Source organism: Trachypithecus francoisi, unplaced genomic scaffold (assembly GCF_009764315.1).
Source record: "Trachypithecus francoisi isolate TF-2019V2 unplaced genomic scaffold, Tfra_2.0 Lachesis_group12, whole genome shotgun sequence".
Lineage (NCBI taxonomy): Eukaryota > Metazoa > Chordata > Mammalia > Primates > Cercopithecidae > Trachypithecus > Trachypithecus francoisi.
The window spans coordinates 69,573,629-69,594,187 of NW_022681457.1; the positions used below are offsets into that span (position 1 = coordinate 69,573,629).

Genomic DNA, 20,559 nt, shown 5'->3' on the forward strand with positions numbered 1-20,559 from the left:
GCCCCATCCCCTCTGGCTTTTCTGCAAGGACTGCCCACTAGGTCTTGGCCATAAGGGGCCAGGCTCTGTTTCCCATGTCAGGGATGGGGATGAAAAAGGGTTGCAGAAAGAACACAGCAAACATTCAGTCCCTCATGTCCCCTCTCCATTTGACAGATGTTCAGAGAGAAGGAATGTCATGTGACCCCCATGATGGGTCAGGGCAGGGTCAAGATTCCAGGTTCCCATATGGCTAATAGTACTTGAATACAGGATCAGGTCTCAGCAGGGGCAAAGCTCTCTCCTTTTCCCATCCCTATGTGCTAACAATCCCTAAAATTACTTTCTCAGTCTCTCCTAGGTCTAAGAGCAGAGAGTGCACAGAGGACCTCATGTCCATCAGCCTCCTGGTCCTCAGGCCCTTAAGTTACCAAAACCAGGCCCTCAACTGGTCCTCAGGTCCTTACTTAAGTGGCCAAAACCAGGCATAGGAAGGAGGCTGAACTTCAGCTTCCTGGCCACAAGCCACAGACAGGGACCGGCACCTGGAAGCTGCACGGTTCTTTGTAAATATTCCACAGCCAATTTCCTTTCAAAGACAGTGAGGCACACTACGCAAAACTCCAAATTAGTCCCCTTTTTTGTTTGTTTGTTTTTGAGACAGAGTTTTGCTCTTGTCGCCCAGGCTGGAGTGCAATGGCGCGATCTCAGCTCACTGCAACCTCTGCCTCCTGGGTTCAAGTGATTCTCCTGCCTCAGCCTCCTGAGCAGCTGGGATTAGACTGCCACCACGCCTGGCTAATTTTTGTATTTTAGTAGAGATGGGGTCTGCTATGTTGGCCAGGCTGGTCTCTAACTCCTGACCTCAGATGATCCACCTGCCTCCACCTCCCAAAGTGTTGGGATTACAGGCATGAGCCACCGCACCCAGCCTCAAATTAGTCCACTTTAAGGACAGCAGCTGGTTTCAGTTTACTGATGCATTAGCTCTGCTATAATAACAACCAACCCCCAAATCTCACTGCTTACTACAGCAAACACGGCTCTCTCATTCCTGTGACACTCAGTGGCTGCAGGCCAGTTGCTGTAGCTCGGCTCCATGGAACGGCTCCTCTGTGGGAAATGTGTTCTCACAGCAGAGGGAAGAGCATGGGCCACACATGACTCTTCAGGCTTCTGTCAGACACAGGACAGCTCATGCCTGCGAATATCCCTCTGCATCGGAAGCAGGGAAGTACCCTCTCCCGGGGGGACGGGGTGAGGGCACTGCAGGAAGTCACACAGCTACAGGTGAGGATGGATAAACTCCTCTTAGGAACGGGGCAACAAACAGCTGTAGACAAAAATATACCCTATACCAACCCAACATGCTAGAAGGTTTTCCAGTTTAAAAGACAAAATCCTAAAATGTTAAAACTGCAGAGGAACTCAGAGGCCACTGTCCAAGTCTGTCACAGTCCTCCATAGGACAAAGATGAAGAAAACTGGCAATCTTTTTAGGGTACCAAGGATCTCAGTTTACATGGTCTTTGTAAATGCTGAGCAAGATGTGGCTTTCCTGCCCTCATTCCGCCCCAAGGCATCTACAGCAACCCCACATGGCCCCCCTCTGTGCTCATGAAATAACTTGAGGCCAGGGTCTCTCAGCTTTAAAGCCTTGGAATTCTATGCATTGTTTGTGTCTATATGTGCAGTTTGAGGGGTAGCTTCTCTAAGGTGTCAAACTCCACACAAGTTCAGAATCATGTCACTGGATCCTGAGTCCATCTCCACAGACCAGGGTGCTGCTCAGGTCAGTTGCTGTGGTCACTGCGGCAGACGGTCCCTTCAGAGATGGAGTCCAGGGACATCATGGCCAAGGCACACAGTTTTACATCAACTGAGGAAAGTGAAGACCAGCCAGAGAGGCTGCAGTTTGGGGAATCCAGAGGCTCCTCCCCTACCATGATGCTAGGAAGGACTATCCCCAGGGTGACAGAAATAAAGCACTGGACTCCAGCAGTATGTCCAGCTGATTCAGGCGTGCTAGGTTCCCAGCAGAGGAGGGTGAGGGAGGAGATCCAGGGGCCCTGGCTCGGTCATTGTATCTGGTACACCTTTCTCCCCCGGAGATAATTCTTGCAAAAAGGAGAAGATCCTACACAGACCAAAAATGCTGGTGTCAGGGCTTTTACAAAGTACCTGCCATGAACACAACAAAAGAGAGGGTGTTAATTTAATTACAATCTTAACCATCCATGCACCTTCCTAACAACATTCAAGGTGAGCCTTTCGATGGGAGTCAACATGAAAATGCAAGTTTAGCACAGTTATTTGGTTGTTCATAAATCTGGCAAATTAGCATGACATTCTCATCCTTACAACCTTGCCAGAACCTTTAGGCCAGTCCTCTGGCATCATGCATGTCTGTGGCTAAATATGAAATAAAACTATAAAGCATGGTTTCATTCATTCATTCATTCAGCATTCAGTGGTAAGCCAGGCCCTATGCTGAAAACACAGAGATTAAAAAACAAACACCCACACATCATCATCTTTGTTCTCAAATTCAGTCCTGGAGGGGAGGGAGATGAGGAACCAATTAATGACAGCAAGGTACAACTGCAGAAGCATTTGTGAGGCACAGCATTATCCCAAGGAAGCACGGTTCCCTTTATGAGGAAGGGAATCAAAAAAGGCTTCTTGGAAGATGCCATGTCTGAACTTGGCTTTAATTTGGGGAAGGAGTGGTTATGGGGGTTGGGGAGCAAAAGCCAGGAGGCGCAAGTAATCAGAACGTTTGCTGTGGCTAGGGCACAAAGCAAAAGGGGTGAGGCAGGCTGGAGAGGCAGGGAGGGCTTTGGCCTCCTGGGGATAGCGGCGTTGCGTTACTCAGTGTGCCTGCTTTGAGACAGAGGGCCTATTTTGTAGCTCCACCCAGTTTAGGGTCTGAAGTTGCCAGAAACCAGTCCTGGGTAGGCTCTTGCCTATGGCAATAATTTTAAAGGTAGTAACTTCCAACAGCATTTACATTTTCTGAGAAGCATGAATCTGGTTTCCTCCAAGCATCATTCTGCTTTCTTTTTTTTTTTTTTTTTTTTGAGATGGAGTCTGGCTCTGTCACCCAGGCTGGAGTGCAGTGGCCGGATCTCAGCTCACTGCAAGCTCCGCCTCCCCGGCTTACGCCATTCTCCTGCATCAGCCTCCCAAGTAGCTGGGACTACAGGCGCCCGACACCTCGCCCGGCTAGTTTTTTGTATTTTTTTTTTTTAGTAGAGATGGGGTTTCAACGTGTTAGCCAGAATGGTCTCGATCTCCTGACCTCGTGATCCGCCCATCTCAGCCTCCCAAAGTGCTGGGATTACAGGCTTGAGCCACCGTGCCCGGCCTTCATTCTGCTTTCTACTTAGATTTCTCCTCTGGGGTAGGGCAGAACACAGGCCTTTAAAGAATTCTGGGTAATTTGCTAACAACTGAGAAAATGAGCAGCTAAAAAATGTGTCTACAAACTAGAAGAAGAGAGATTTGGGACCAGAGTAAAACACCACCAAAGGTATCAATCAGATCTGGAAAAACCTTTCCTTCCTGCCTACCAAGCCAAAGCCAAAGCATTAAGACTAGCTGGACACCCCTATCACATCACTCAACACTACACCAGCTCCCATCCAATCTGCCTCCTAAACCTCTTTCTAATCCACCTCCTCCTACTTCAGGCCTCGCCACTGGACAGTACACTTCAAATCTTTACATTACTCTGTAATTTTTTTGTGTGGTGGGAGGATGGGGTCTCACTCTCACCCAAGCTGGAGTGCAGTGGTGTGGATCATAGCTCACTGCAGCCTCGAAATGCTGGGCTCAAGCAATCTTCCTGCCTCAGCCTCCCAAATAGCTAGGACTACAGGTGCACAACACCATAAACATTTTTTTTGTAGAGACAGGATCTCACTATGTTTCTCAGGATGATCTCCTGAGCTCAGGTGATCCTCATGCCTTAGCCTCCCAAAATGCTGGAATTATAGGTGTGAGCCACTGTACTCAGCCTATTGTGTACATCTTTTAAAATCTTTTTAATTTTAAAAAATCAACCCTGGTGTACACCACAATCAGGATAAAGTTTACGCTCCTTAGCAGGGCATTCAGGCCTTCCTGTATGGCCCTAACTTAGCTTTCTTTTTTTTTTTTTTTTTTGAGTCAGAGTCTTGCTCTGTCGCCCAGGCTGGAGTGCAGTGGTGCAATCTCAGCTCACTGCAAGCTCCGCCTCCTGGGTTCAGGCCATTCTCCTGCCTCAGCCTCCTGAGTAGCTGTACTACAGGCACCCACCACCACACCCGGCTAATTTTTTTTTTTTTTTAGTAGAGACGGGGTTTCACCATGTTAGCCAGGATGTTCTCAATCTCCTGACCTCGTGATCCACCCGCCTCGGCCTCCCAAAGTGCTGGGATTACAGGTGTGAGCCACCGCGTCCAGATGTATGACCCTAAAACTTAGCTTTCTAGCCTCATTTCCTACCACATCCAACCATTCTCTTTACACTAATACATTGGGCTCTTTTAGCTTAAGTGCAAAAGCATCTGCTTTTCTCTTCTTTGCTTTGGTCAAAGCTTAAGGAAAGTAGTCCAAGAGTCAATTTGCAAATCTGCTGAAGGCACTCCCTTATAGCCCAGGAACACCTCACAGCTTCTCTGAGACAACTGCCAAATCCATCTTGCTGCCACTGCTAATGATAAAGATGCCTTCCTATAGCAGGACTGCCCTGTGCAGTTCACAACAGCACTTCAACTCCTATCCTCTCACTGGCTCTCAAATACCTGAGAAATGTGTAAGCATGTATGACTCCGTTCCAGAGATGAGGCGGCAGTCCCAGAGGCAGCGTGTGCTCAGAGTCACACAGCCAGTCAATGATGATGGGTCTGACTTCAAGAGCCAGTGCTCTCTTCATATGACAGTATCAGGAGCCGGGACAGTGGCATGCACTCGATATCCCGGCTACTTGGGAGGGTGAGGCAGGAGGACTGCTTGAGCCCAGGAGTTCAAGACCAGCCTGGAGAAGATACCCCGTCTCTATCATAAAAATAATTTTTAAAAAATTTGGGGGGCTGGGTGTGGTGGCTCACATCTGTAATCTCAGCACTTTGGGAGGCTGAGGCAGGTAGATGCCTTGAGGTCAGGAGTTCGAGACCACCCTGGCCAATATGGTGAAACCCTATCTCTACTAAAAATACAAAAATTAGCTGGGCTTGGTGGTGCATGCCTGTAGTCCCAGCTACTCGGGAGGCTGAGGCAGGAGAACTGCCTGAACCCAGAAAGTAGAGACTGCAGTAAGCTAAGACCATGCCACTGCACTCTAGCCTGGGTGAGAGAGTGAAGCTCTATCTCAAAAAAAAAAAAAAAAAAATTAAATTGGGTGTGGTGGCTCACACCTCTAATCCCAGCACTTTGGGAGACTGAGGCAGGTGGATTGCTTGAGCCCAGGAGTTCAAGACCAGCCTGGCCAACATGGCAAATCCCCATCTCTATTAAAAAAAAAAAAAAATTAAAAATAAGAAAAAGCAAACAAAAGAAAGAAAGAGCATCAGGAGATATAGGTATAGGTACAATTAGGAAAAGGAAGGCTGGCCGGGTGTGATGGCTCACACCTGTAATCCCAGCACTTTGGAAGACTGGCGGTGAGTGGATCACCGGAGGTCAGGAGTTTGAGACCAGCCTGGACAATGGTGAAACCCAGTCTCTATTAAAAATACAAAAATTAGCCAGGCATGGTGGCGGGCCCCTGTAAACCGAGCTACTCAGGAAGCTAAGGCAGGAGAATCACTTCAACCTGGGGAGGTAGAGGTTGCAGTGAGCCAAGATCACGCCACTGCATACAGAGCGAGATGCTGTCTCAAAAAAAAAAAAAAAAAAAAAAAGAAGGCCACCCTAGCAGCCTTCATATACAAAAGCGAGGCAGCTTTTCCATTCTCAGACCAGCCCCATTTATCTCCCCTGGTCTGGAGTGTTATGGCTGTGGTGCAGTGGGCTATCATCACACTAGAGCATGTTTGACTAATGGCTAAGTTTAATGGGCCAGGCTAGACACCATGGCTGCTGTCTCATACACCTCTGTGCTCAGGGCAGAAGGAAGGGGAGTATGAGGCAATCAATCAGCAGCGGAATCAGAACCTGGCTGTACTCCTGGGATGGTGCCTGAGTGATACAGTTTGGCTCTGTATCCCCACCCAAATCTCATCTTGTAGCTCCCATGATTCCCATGTGTTGTGGAAGGGAGCCGGTGGGAGATGACTGAATCATGGGGGTATGTCTTTCCTGTGTTGTTCTTGTGATAGCGACTAAGTCTCACGAGATCTGATGCTTTTTTTTTTTTTTTTTTTTTTTTTGAGGCGGAGTCTCGCTCTGTCGCCCAGGCTGGAGTGCAGTGGCCAGATCTCAGCTCACTGCAAGCTCCGCCTCCCAGGTTTACGCCATTCTCCTGCCTCAGCCTCCCGAGTAGCTGGGACTACAGGCGCCCGCCACGTCGCCCGGCTAGTTTTTGTATTTTTAGTAGAGACGGGGTTTCACCGTGTTAGCCAGGATGGTCTCGATCTCCTGACCTCGTGATCCGCCCGTCTCGGCCTCCCAAAGTGCTGGGATTACAGGCTTGAGCCACCGCGCCCGGCCGATCTGATGCTTTTAAAAATGGAAGTTCTTGACTGAGAGCGGTGGCTCATGCCTGTAATGCCAGCACTTTAGGAGGCCGAGGCAGGTGGATTACCTGAGGTCAGGAGTTCGAGACCAGCCTGGCCAACATGGTGAAACCCTGTCTCTACTAAAAATACAAAAATTAGCCGGGTGTCGTGGCAGGTGCCTGTAATCCCAACTACTCAGGAGGCTGAGGCAGGAGAATTGCTTGAACCCAGGAGGTGGAGGTTGCAGTGAGCCGAGATCGCGCCATTGCACTCCAGCCTGGACAAAAAGAGCGAAACTCTGTCTCAAAAAAAATAGGGAGTTTTCCTGCACAAGCTCTCTCTTTGCCTGCCGCCATCCACATAAGAGGTGACTGGCTCCTCCTTGCCTTCTGCCATGATTGTGAGGCTTCCCCAGCCATGTGGAACTGTGAGTTCTCTGTTAAACCTCTTTTCTTTGTAAATTGCCCAGTCTCAGGTATGTCTTTATCAGCAGTGTGAAAATGGACTAATACACTGAGCATCTTTCCCAGTCTACTCAGTGCCATGAGGTAACTCACCTGTGGTGCTGTAGAACCTGCAGCAAGGTGCTCTTGGCAGGCACCTGATATAGTTCTGCCCTGTCCTCATCTTCAAAGTAGACCTGCAAGATTAAGAGAAGGGCAAGAGTCAGAGATAAAGCGCTTTGGCAGCCTTAGTTAAGGCTAAGCCCAGGGAAAATTTAAAAGATGGTAACTGTTAGCAGTTGAATGCCTCCTTTATATGGTTGTGTAGCTGGGTGCTTTGCATTTAGTCCCCGCCATGCCACTGTAAGAGGCTATTATCAGTTCCATCTTCCAAAGACAGAATGAAGGCTCAGAGAAGGAGAACAACTTGCCAACATTACCCAGCTAGTAAACAGAAGAGTCAAGACTCAGGGCCAGGCCTATGTAGCCCTCCTTTCCCTAACAATTCAGACTAAAACCATCAGGTATGTGGAGGAGAAAGCTATGGTGGCTCAGAGCAGAAAAGAGCCTGAGTAAGGTGAGAAGGATGTCTGGGCAGCGTGTCAAAGCCCAAGCAGGGTGAGGAAGACGTCTGCACAGGAAGCTGCAGAGGGTGTCAGAGCAAGACCAGTGGAGAAGGGCATCCATGCTGTGGACCAGCAGGCCTGAGCAGGGGAAGAAGTGCTCCCTTCTAAGATGGCTGTCCAAGGTGCGGTGTCAGAGGCCATGTGGGGTGAAAAGGGTATCCATGGCCGGGCGCGGTGGCTCAAGCCTGTAATCCCAGCACTTTGGGAGGCCGAGACGGGTGGATCACGAGGTCAGGAGATCGAGACCATCCTGGCTAACACGGTGAAACCCCGTCTCTACTAAAAATACAAAAACTAGCCGGCGAGGTGGCGGGCGACTGTAGTCCCAGCTACTCCGGAGGCTGAGGCAGGAGAATGGCGTGAACCCGGGAGGCGGAGCTTGTAGTGAGCTGAGATCCGGCCACTGCACTCCAGCCCGGGTGACAGAGCAAGACTCCGTCTCAAAAAAAAAAAAAAAAAAAAAAAAGAAAAGGTATCCATGCATGGGGACAACTAATATGGAGTATACAGGCCCAACTAGGGTAAGAAGGGTGACCACTCATGGCAGGGGGTGGCCTGCTGTGGGGGGTCAGAGCCCAAGCAGGATGAGGAGGGTGTCCATGTAGGGTCGTTGAGCAGTACAGGATGTCAGAGTCTATGCAGGGTGAGGAAGGCACCCACACGGGGGCAGTAGCCTAACATGTGGAGTCGAGAGTCCAAGTAGGGTGAGGAAGGCTCTACATAGGAGAGGGGCCAGCGGTGATGACAGGAGGGGAACTGATCAAACAAATAACTATATTAAGAATAATACCCCATCTCTACTAAAAATACAAAAACTAGCCAGGCGAGGTGGCGGGCGCCTGTAGTGCCAGCTACTCGGGAGGCTGAGGCAGGAGAATGGCGTAAACCCGGGAGGCGGAGCTTGCAGTGAGCTGAGATCCGGCCACTGCACTCCAGCCTGGGCGACAGAGCGAGACTCCGTCTCAAAAAAAAAAAAAAAAAAAAAAAAAAAAGAATAATAAAGTCAGGCCAGGCATGGTGACTCATACCTGTAATCTGAACACTTTGGGAGGCTGAGGCAGGTGGATCACTTGAGTCCAGGAGTTCAAGATCAGCCTGGGCAACATGGTGAAACCCCGTCTCTACTAAAAATACAAAAATTAGTTGGGCACGGTGGCAAATGCCTATGGTCCCAGCTACTTGGGAGGCTGAGGTGGGAGGATCGTTTGAGCTCAGGAGGTTGAGGCTGCAGTGAGCCAAGATCTCACCACCACACTCCAGCCTGGGCAACAGAGCCAGGCTATGGTGTGGTGGCTCACACCTGTAATCCCAGCACTTTGAAAGGCCGAGATGAGCGGATCACTTGAGGTCAGGAGTTCAAGACCAACCTGGACAACATGGTGAAACCCCATCTCTACTAGTAACAGAAGATTTTTAAAAAAAGAAAAAGAAAAAAGAAGAAGAAAGTCATTGTTACATATATAGAAAGGGAGAAAAAATCCTGTGGATGTTGGATTAGAGTTGGAGATACCAATGAGACATCACGGTTTTACACACACACACACACACACACACACACCTCAGCTGAGGCACTGAGAAGGCATTGAGGCAGTAAGCTTGCCTGTCTACCCCCACTGTATTAATCAATACACTTATTGCACAGAGTTCTCGGCTTCTAAATACCATTCTTCACTAGAAAGAACCAGGGCTCCTCGAGAAAAAATAGCTGATTCCAGAGCTGGGGCAAGGAAAGCACAATTTGAACCTAGAACATCCTGTGTACCAACCACTTAAAAAATAGACAAGAGTCAAAAGGACACAGAAACAAATTTGAAGAGATTCCCACTGGCCAAATCTGGGATATTCTGAGCATAAAAGAAACAATCATAGTAACAGATTAAAATTCATTAAATCAAACAGGAAACTATAAATCCACCAATATAAATAAATATGTAGAATGTCTGACAAGCAATGAGATATTTATACCATTTCAAAGCATCTCCCTATAAAACACTTATTAATCATAAAGAAAAAGTAACTGTACAGTGGAAAAGGCTGGCAGATCACCCACCTCAATCAGGTGATCAGAGAGAACATCATGAGTAATGGGACAAAGAGAGATCACATACCACCTGATAGGTGCAATGAGAATACAGCATCACTTCTGTAATATTCCAGCCAAATATGCATAATCCAGGCCAGGGGCGGTGGCTCATGCCTGTAATCCTAGCACTTTGTGGGGGCCAAATCGGGCAGATCATTTGAGGTCAGGAGTTTGAGACCAGCCTGGCCAATATGGCAAAACCCCGTCTCTATTAAAAATACAAAACATTAGCTGGGCATGGTGGCGAATGCCTGTAATGCCAGCTACTCAGGAGGCTGAGGCAGGAGAATCGCTTGGACCTCGGAGGCGGAGGCTGCGGTGAGCCGAGATCGCACCATTGCACTTCAGCCTGGGCAACAAGAGTAAAACTCTGTCTCAAAACAAACAAACAAATATGTATAATCCAAATCTAGTCAGAAGGAAACATGAGACAAACCCATACTGACAGACATTCCACAAAATAAGTGGTCTGTAATCTTCAAAGGTGTTAAGATCAAGAAAGTGTACTGCAGTTGAGTCACATGATCACAAAAATATGAATACAAACTTTTTAAGTAAAAAAAAAGTGGAGGAAAGACTGAGGAGCTCTTCCATGCCAAAGGAGACTAAAGCTACATGATGACTAAATACAGTAGTGATTCTGAACAAAACCCTTTTGCTATAAAGAATTTGTGAAACCCAAATGGAGGGTTAGATGGTAGCAGTAAATTAAAGTAAATTTCCTGCTTTGATAGCTATATGGGTATTATAAAGAAAAATGTCCTTTTGTGTAGGAAATGACACTAAAGTATTCAGGGGTGATGGGACATCAGTTGGCATCCTACTCACAAATGTTAGAAAAAGAAAATTCTTTATGCTGGAAATTATGATTTTTTATTTAAAAAATCCCAACAATGGAATGTTATTCAGCCTTAAAAAGGAAAGAAATTCTGGCTGGGCATGGTGGTTCACGCCTGTAATCCCAGCACTTTAGGAAGCCAAGGAGGGTGGATCACTTGAGGCCAGGAGTTCAAGATCAGCCTGGCCAACATAGCAAAACCCCATCTCTACTAAAAATACAAACAAAATTAGCCAGGTATGGTGGCGCATGCCTGTAATCCCAGCTACCTGGAGCCTGAGGCATGAAAATCACTTGAACCCTAGAGGCAACGCTACAATATCTGAGATTGCACCACTGCACTCCAACCTAGGTGACAGAGCAAGATTCTGTCTCAAAAAATAAAAAACAAATAAAAAGGAAGACAGTTTTGGGTGGGCGTGGTGGCTCACACCTGTAATCCCAGCACTTTGAAAGGTCGAGATGAGCGGACCACTTGAGGTCAGGAGTTCGAGACCAGCCTGGCCAATGTGGTGAAACCCCATCTCTACTAGAAATACAAAACTTAGCTGGGTGTGGTGGCACGTGCCTGTAATCCCTGCTACTCAGGAGGCTGAGGCAGGAGAATTGCTTGAACCTGGGAGGCAGAGGCTGCAGTGAGCCAAGATCAGACCACTGCACTCCAGCCTGGGTGAAAGAGTGAGACTCTGTCTCAAAAATAAAAAAAAAAAGGAAATTCTGACACATGCTACAATATGTATGAAACTTGAAGACACGATGTTAAGTGAAATAAGCCAGACATAAAAGGACAAATACGGTATGATTCCACTTATATGAAGTACTTAGAATTTCAATTTGGGATGATAAAAAAGTTTTGGAGATGGCTGGTGGTGATAGTTGCACAACAATGTGAATGTCCTTAATGCCACTGAACTATATACCTAAAAATGGTTAAAATGGTAAATATTATGTCATGTATATTTTACTATAATTTTCAAAACAAATAAAGCAGTCAGTTTCTCCTCCCTCTACCAGCCTTCCCCCCACCGCAAAAAAAAAAAAAAAAAAAATTAATTCCATAGAGGAACGAAATAAAACTTCTCTTACCTCCAAATTATCAGGGCAATATTTTTGCTCTAGGTCCCAAGAGGGTGTTTCACCAAACATCACCATTAGATGATCAATAAACCTAAGGATAAAACGTGTACTTTCTGGGTATCAATAACTCATGACCAATTTTCCCACATCAGTCCCCAGACACTAATTCAGAGTTATCTAGCATGTATAAAACATGAAATGCAGACTTAACCCATTTGACAGCAATACCCAAAATGTGCATATGTATCACTTGTCCTATTATGACATATTTTTTTTTTCTTTTGAGACAGGGTCTCACTCTGTCACCCTGGCTAGAGTACAGTGGCATAATAGCTCACTGTAGCCTCGACTTCCAGGCTCAAGCAATTCCTCTAACTTAGCCGCCTGCATAGCTGGGACTACAGGTACATGCCACTATACCTGGCTAATTTTTTTCTTTTTCTTGTGGAGACGGGGGTCTCCCTATATTGCCCAGGCTGGTCTCAAACTCCTGGGCTCCAATGATCCTCCTGCCTCAGCCTCCCAAAGTATTGGGATTACAGGTGGGAGCCCTGCACCTGAGTGACAGGATTTTCTTTTCTTTTTTTTTTGAGACAAAGTCTTGCTGTGTCACCCAGGCTGGAGTGCAATGGCACGATCTCTGCTCACTGCAACCTCCACCTCCCAGGTTCAAGCAATTCTCATGCCCCAGCCTCCCAGGGAGCTGGGACTACAGGCATGTGCCACCATGCCCGGCTAATTTTTTATATTTTTAGTAGGCATGGGATTTTGCCATGTTGGCCAGGCTGGTCTTGAACTCCTGGCCTCAAGTGATCCTCCTGTCTTGGCCTCCCAAAGTGCTGGAATTACAGGTGTGAGCCACCGTGCCCAGCTGACATAATTTTCTTTAAACAGATTCAGGGTTAAAAACATTTCTGGTCGGGTGCAGTGGCTCACGCCTGTAATGCCAGTACTTTGGGAGGCCGAGGTGGGAGGATCATTTGAGCCCAGGAGTTCAAGACAAACCTGGGCAACATAGAGAGACTCTGTGTCTACCAAAGAATTAACAAATTACCCAGATGTGGTGGTGTTCACCTGTGGTTCCAGCTACTTGAGAGGCTGAGGCAGGAGGATCACCTAAGCCTGGGAGATGGAGGCTGTGATGAACCATAATCACACCACTGGACTCCAGCCCAGGCAACAGAGCGAGACCTGGTCTCCAAAAAAAAAAAAAAGAGTACAAAAAAAATTGTCTTACAATTAGACTCATTCTATGCATTAACCCTATGAAATCACAAGATACATATATATATATATACTTTATTTATTTATTTATTTGAGACAAAGTCTTGCTTTATCACCCAGGTTGGAGTGTAGTGGCATGATCTTGGCTCACTGCAACCTCCACCTCCCAGGTTCAAGTGATTCTCATGCCTCAGCCTCCTGAGTAGCTGAGATTACAGACGCCCAGCTAATTTTTTAAATTTTTAGTAGAGACGGGGTTTCACCATGTTGGCCAGGCTGGTCTCGAACTCCTGGCCTTAAGTAATCTGCCTGACTCGGCCTCCCAAAGTGCTGGCATTACAGGCATGAGCCACAGTGCCCGGCCTCTCTATTTTTTTTCTAATTAATATTCACTTAAGTTGCTATGCATGTATTACCTAAAATGACTTCATATTTCACCAGTGATGTATACCACTCTTTGGCAAACACAATACTGTGGTGTTACACATACTAGCCCAGTCAGTATGATGATGAGACTTTTGTCTGTCGTTGCAAACCTAATTAGTCAAGGTTCAGTCAGCTACAGGATAGAGAGGTTATTATCAAACCAGATTGTGTGAAACCCTCTAAACCATTATCTTCCCTTCTCAACCAAAAATCCACTTGTCCCTCCTGTCACAAAAAGAACAGCATGCAAGTAAAAGCAGAAGGCTGCTGGGCAAGTCAGTACCTGGAGTCCTCATGAAAAGCAGAGATGAAGTCCGACTGGGCATACTCTGGGTACAGAAAGAGCACAGGCCAGCTCAGCCTGCCCTGGTCATCTAGACTCAGCCTAGCTCCATGGGGGTTGTCAGAGCTGAGTCCATCCAGGAAAAGCTCACCTAGACCTTCTGAGGGTGAATCTTCATCCTCACAGGCAGCTTCTGAGAGCCTGATATTCCTAGCCTGGGTTAAAGACAGAAACACACACATAATGCACATCTTATTGTGTGGGAGGATGCAAACCCATTTTACTGAAGTAAAGAAACCATAACACTTGGCTAATTTTTTTATTTTTTATTTATTTTTATTTTTTGAAGAGATGGAGTTTCACTATATCGTCCAGGCTGCACGACTAACTTTATTTTTAATTTAATTTTCCCCATCCATACCCTGAATGAACATGGACATCTTTTTTTTTTTTTTTTGAGGCGGAGTCTCGCTCTGTCGCCCAGGCTAGAGTGCAGTGGCGCAATCTCGGCTCACTGCAAGCTCCGCCTCCCGGGTTCACGCCATTCTCCTGCCTCAGCCTCCCGAGTAGCTGGGACTACAGGCGCCCGCCACCTCGCCCGGCTAGTTTTTTGTATTTTTAGTAGAGACGGGGTTTCACCATGTTAGCCAGGATGGTCTCGATCTCCTGACCTCGTGATCCGCCCGTCTCGGCCTCCCAAAGTGCTGGGATTACAGGCTTGAGCCACCGCACCCGGCCGAACATGGACATCTTTAACACACTAAAAAAAAAAAAAGAAAAAGAAAAAAACCATAACAATGGGAGCTCCGAGGGACAACGCTACACACAATCCATCTTCATTATCCCTGAGGCCTGGTGCATAGTAGGTACCACTTACTTAACTCACCTTCATTGGGCATCTACCTTGTGCTGGACCCTGTGTCACAGAGACCTAGACATGGTTACCTGCCCTCAAGCCTCTGCTCAATATCAAGTGGTGAGACAGCTATGAAAATAATGATGATATAAGGTAAGAAGTGGAGTTGGGGAACCACAGATGATGGAATAATTAATTCAGCCTTGGGGGCTGGAGGTGACTAAGATATGCTAGGCCTTGAACAATGACTTTGAAAAGCAGAGAAGTTGGAAGGGAAGGGCACTTAGAAGGGAGGAAGAGCATTCCACTCCAAGGAGCGGCCTGTGCAAAAGCACAGAAAAGATCAAGAAGGTAGCCTGTACAGAAATGTCAAATGTTTCAGTTTAGCTGGGACATGGAATATTAGAAACAGTGTGCACTGACTTAATCTTGACTGTCTCCTAGACATGGGCGTAAATCAAGGGTCCGAAATGGTAGGGTCACCTCTTATGTAAATGTGCAGGGGTTCCTAAGGTTAGCACATGAGGGGAAATGACATGCAACCAAAATTAGATTTGATGATATTCCCTAAATTGGAGGTTAGCAAACTTTTTCTTAAAGCATTAGATATGAAATATTTTAAGAGTTCTGGACAATGGTCTCTGTCAAAATAAACTACTCAACTCTGCCACTGTAGTGTGAAAACAGCCATAAGTAGTACATAAACAAATAGGCAGGGCTGTGTTCCAATGGCTGCAATTTGCTGACTCCTCCCTTAAACCATTAGTAAATACAGCATGCATGGCTTTGTGTACTGTTGAGAGTAATTCTTATGTATGTTAAGTTTGAGATGAAGGGTTACACTAAAGGAGAGAACCAAAAAAACAAAAAAAGTATGTATGCAAACGTCTGGGTGTCTGGGCATCCCATATTCTACATTTAAGAAAACGAACAAATCCTTCACTGTGAATGAGAATTAGATGAAAAATCTGGAGTATTCTAATCTGTTTGATGTGTTAATACATGTAAACAGACTGTTGTGGGGAGGGAATAGTGCAGTATGTTTTAGCAGTGTTAAGTTTCTTACAGTCAACAAGTAATATAAATGGTGCATAATTTAGCTAAACAAATAATAAAAAACCTATCCCGGCATGGTGGCTCACGCCTATAATCCCAGCACCTTGGGAGGCCGAGACAGGTGGATCGCCTGAGGTCAAGAGTTCGAGACCAGCCTGACCGATATGATGAAACCTTGTCTCTACTAAAAATACAAAAATTAGCTGGGCATGGTGGTGTGTGCCTGTAATCCCAGCTACTCAGGGGACTGAGGCAGAATTGCTTGAACCCAGGAAGCAGAGGTTGCAGTGAGCCAAGATCACGCCACTGCACTTCAGCCTGGGCGACAGAGCAACATTCTGTCTCAAAAACAAAAACAAACAAACAACAATAAAAACAAAAAAACCTATCCCATAATCTCCCAGCAGATACTCTCTCCTTTATGAAGACCAAACAAGCTCAAACAGGTGACTCCCTAGGTATCAAGGTTAAAGCAAGATTTGGGTCAGACTACATACATTTCAAAATACAGAAAACAGAAAGGGAGGGTAGGATTTTATTATTGTTGTTGTTGTTGTTATAGGAGCAACATCCAAAAATGTCAAACTTTCTCAAGATGCAGTGTAATCCAGTGGTTAAGAGCAAGGACCTGGCTCTAACACATGTTAGCTATGTGAGGTTTCTTTACCTCTCTGAAACTATTTTATTATCCAGCAAAACAGAAGCAATATAACCTATCTCAGAAGGCCATTGTGAAGATTAAATAACACTTAACCCAAAGCAGGTATTCAGTACAGTAGCATCCCTTATCCAAGGTTTTGCTTTCCATAGTTTCAGTTGCCAGTGGTCAACCATGGTCTGAAAATATGAAATGAAAAATTCCAGAAATAAACAACCTGTATGTTTTAAATTATGTACTGCTCTGAGTAGCAGATGATGAAATCACAGGCTCTGCTCCTTTGTCCAGCACATCCATGCTGTAGATGATACCCACCTGTGAGTTAGTACCCATCTCAATGATCAGATTGACTGTCATGGTATCATAGTCCCTGTATTAAGTAACATTCATTTTACTTAATAAGGACCCCAAAGCACAAGAGTACTGATGCTGGCAATTTGGATATGCCAAACAGAAGCTATAAACTACCTCCTTTAAGTAAAAAGGTGAAACTTCTCAGCTTAATTAAAAGAAAAATTGTATGCTGAGGTTGCTAAGATCTATGGTAAGAGCAACCTTCTATCTGTGAAATTATGAAAAAGGAAAAAGAAATTAATGCTAGTTTTGCTGTTGCTGATGTACCTCAAACTGCAAAAATTATGGCCACAATGTGTGATAAGTGCTTTAGCTAAGATGGAAAAGGCATTATATTTGTGGGTGGAAGACACAAACAGAAATGTGTTCTGACTGATGGCAATCAGGTTTGGTACTATTTGAGATTTCAAGCATCTGCTGTGGATCCTGGAACATATCTGCCTCAGATAAGTGGAGACAACTGTCTATGTTACTGAGACCAACACATGCACACGAGTGAGAGAGCTGACTGAACTGGGGTGGCCTGACTCCACAGCCTGGTCTCCTCTGTCACACTGCCTTACTAAGTAGAAAGAAAATGAACAAATTCCTTCAGGTAAAGCATCCCAAGAAAGGTTCCCAACAAGCTTCACAGGATTAGTGGATTTAGCAGGACCATAAAAACCTAAGGTTTGAGAACTCACCTTGATGGCCTGGAGTAAAGCCTCATTCTGATTCCTCTCCTTCTTTTCTTTCAAGCTGGCTTTCCTCACATCCCTCTGTTCAATTCGCTAAAAATGAAATTTAGATGCATCAGCTCTAGAGACCTGGCTTCCTCTTCTATTGCCCCAGCCTGCTCCTAAATTATTATCTCTGATCTCTATCCAACCCAAGCTCCTGTGTTAAGGAATACCAGTGGCCAGATTTCAGCTCAATAAACATTTACAAAGTACATGCCTAGATGTCAGACCCAGTGGCAGCAAAAGTTTAAATTTACTTCCTGTGTGTACCCAAGGAACTCCTAGTCTACTGAGGGGTTGAGGGGTACAGACAAGTAAAGAGCCAAGTGTAACAGGTAGATTATGTACTACTCTGGTGGTGTGAACCGAGTGCTATGAAACACAGCCTGGGTGATAGAGACCCTGTCTCTATAGATGCTATAGATTTTTTTTTTTTTTTTAATTATAACCACCCTAGTGGGTATGCAATGGTATCTTACTATGGTTTTGATTTGCATTTCCTAATAATTAATGATGTTGAACATCTTTTCATGTGCTTTTTGGCCATTTGTGTGTCTTTGGAGAAGTGTCTATTCACATTCTTTGCTCATTTGAAAAACTGAGCTACCTGTCTTATTGAGATGATAAGAGTTGTTTATATATTGCAGATAAAACTCCCTTATGACTTACAAATATTATCTTCCATTCTGTGGACTTTTTCTTTTTTTTTTTTTTTTTTGGAGAGACAAGGTCTCACTTTGTTGCCCAGACTGATCTCAAATTCCTGGCCTCAAGTGGTCCTCCTGCCCTGGCCTCCCAAAGTGCTAGGATTAGAGGTGTGAGCCACTGCACCCGGGCCCTTTTCACTTTTTTCTTCACATTTGTCTTAACCTTTTCATTTTTTTGATGGTATCCTTTGAAGCAAAAAGCTTTTACTTTTGATGAAGTCCAATCGATCTACTTTTCCTTTTGTTGCTTGTGCTTTGTGTCATATCCAAGTTCATGAATATTTATATCTATGTTTCTTTTAAGAGTTGTGTAGTCTCAGCTCTTACATTTAGGTATTTGATCCACTTTGGGTAACTTTTTTATACAGTATGAGGTAAGGTTCTAGCTTCATTCTCCCACATGTGAATATCCAGTTGTCCCACTGTCATTTGTTGAAAAGATTACCTCCCTATTGAATGGTCTTGGCATGCTTGTTGAAAATAAATTCCCCATAAATGTGAGGGTTTATTTCTGAGCTCTCAATTGTATTACATTGACCTATATGTCTATTCTTATGCCATCGTCACAATGCCTTGATTACTGTAGCTCTGTGGTATGTTTTGAAATTGGGAAGTGTGAGTCTTCCAATTCTGTTTTTGTCTTTCATGATTGTTGGTTATTCAGAGTCCCTTGAATTTCTATATGAATATTATGATTAGCCTGTCCATTACTACAGAGAAGCCAATTGGACATTTCATACAGATTGCACTGAAATTAGCCAGATGTGGCATTACATGCCTATAGTCCCAGATACTTGGGAGACTGAGGCAGGAGGGCTGCTTGAGCCCAGGAGTTTGAGGTTGCAGTGAGCCATGATCTTGCCACTGCACTCCAGCCTGAATATTAGAGCAAGTTCATGTCTCAAAAAAGAAAATTACACTAAATTGATATATTAATTTTGGGAGTATTACCATCTAACAATATTAAGATCTAATCTATGAACATGGGATGTCTTCCTACTTAAGTCTTCTTTAATTTCTTTCAACAATGTTTTCTGTATTTTTAGAGTATAAGTGTTAGCTACTTTTGTTAAATGTACTCTTAAGTATTTTTTGATGCTATTGAAAATGGAATTGTTTTCTTAATTTCATTTTCAGTGTTCATTAAAAATCTATAGAATACAAACAATTTTTGTGTACTGGTGATGTTGTTTCCAACAAGCTTGCTGAATTGTTTATTAGTTCCAAGAGTTTTTTAGTGGATCCCTTAGGATTTTCTACATAATGTCATGTTGTCTGCCTATAGATGGTTTTACTACTACTTCTCTTCCACTCTTTCTTTTTTTTTTTTGAGACAGAGTCTCGCTCTGTCGCCCAGGCTGGAGTGCAGTGGCGTGATCTCGGCTCACTGCAAGCTCCGCCTCCTGGGTTCACGCCATTCTCCTGCCTCAGCCTCCCAAATAGCTGGGACTACAGGTGCCTGCCACCACGCCCGGCTAATTTTTTGTATTTTTAGTAGAGACAGAGTTTCACCGTGTTAGCCAGGATGGTCTCGATCTCCTGACCTCGTGATCCACCTGCCTCGGCCTCCCAGAGTGCTGGGATTACAGGCGTGAGCCACTGTGCCCAGCCACTCTTTCATTTTTGAAGAATAGGTTTGCTAGATATAGAATTCTTACAGTCTTTTTCTTTTAGCTCTTCGAATACGTCATTTACCTGCCTTTTGGCCTTCATGGCTTCTGATGAGAAAGCTGTTCATTTTCCTTAGGATTTTTTGTACATGAAGAGCCATTTTTCTCTTGCTACCTTTAAGTTTCTCTTCTTTGTTTTCAACAGTTTGATTACAATGTGTTTAGGTATAGATCACTTTAAGTTTATCCCACTTAGAGTTTGTTAAACTTTTTAGATGTATACATTAGTGTTTTTCACCAAATTTGGGGAGTTTTGGCCAGTATTTCCCCAAGTATTCTTTTGCCCATTTCTCTCTCTCCTCTCCTTCTAGGACCCCCATTATGCCTTTGTTGGTATGCTTGATGGCATAGTACAAGTCTCTCTTCATCCTTATTCTTTTCTCATTCTGTTCTTCAGATTGGATAATCTCAACTGATACATCTTTTTTTTTTTTGAGATGGAGTCTCGCTCTGTCGCCCAGGCTGGAGTGCAATGGTGCGATCTTGGCTCACTGCAAGCTCCACCTCCCAGGTTCACGCCATTCTCCTGCCTCAGCCTCCCGAGTAGCTGGGATTACAGGCACGTGCCACCACGCCCAGCTAATTTTTTTATATTTTTAGTAGAGATGAGGTTTCACCATGTTAGCCAGGACAGTCTCGATCTCCTGACCTCGTGATCCACCCGCCTCGGCCTCCCAAAGTGTTGGGATTACAGGCGTGAGCCACTGTGCCCGGCCTCAACTGATACATCTTAAGTGTGATGATTCTTATTACTGCCTGCTCAAATGTGCTGTTGAGCCCTTCTAGTGAATTTTTCACTTCAATTATTGTACTTTTCAACTACAGAACTTCTGTTAAGTTCTTATTAGTAACTTCTCTTTGTTGATATTCTCTATTTGGAAGACATCATTCTCATACTTTTTCTAGTTCTTTAGACACT

General features: G+C 45.0%; 1 protein-coding gene across 1 annotated transcript in view; it reads right to left on the reverse strand.

Annotated features, from left to right (window-relative positions):
• Positions 1 to 1,272: 1,272 nt before the first annotated feature.
• Positions 1,273 to 20,559, reverse strand: part of TTC4 (tetratricopeptide repeat domain 4) — a 29,566-nt gene continuing 10,279 nt past the window's right edge. Inside the window, exons 6-10 of the mRNA XM_033226240.1 lie at positions 17,228 to 17,314; positions 13,621 to 13,835; positions 11,697 to 11,778; positions 7,178 to 7,260; positions 1,273 to 2,160 (exon numbers count right to left, since the gene is read on the reverse strand). Coding sequence (XP_033082131.1) covers positions 2,058 to 2,160; positions 7,178 to 7,260; positions 11,697 to 11,778; positions 13,621 to 13,835; positions 17,228 to 17,314 — 570 coding nt within the window. The 3' untranslated portion in view covers positions 1,273 to 2,057. The remainder of the gene's footprint in view (positions 2,161 to 7,177; positions 7,261 to 11,696; positions 11,779 to 13,620; positions 13,836 to 17,227; positions 17,315 to 20,559) is intronic.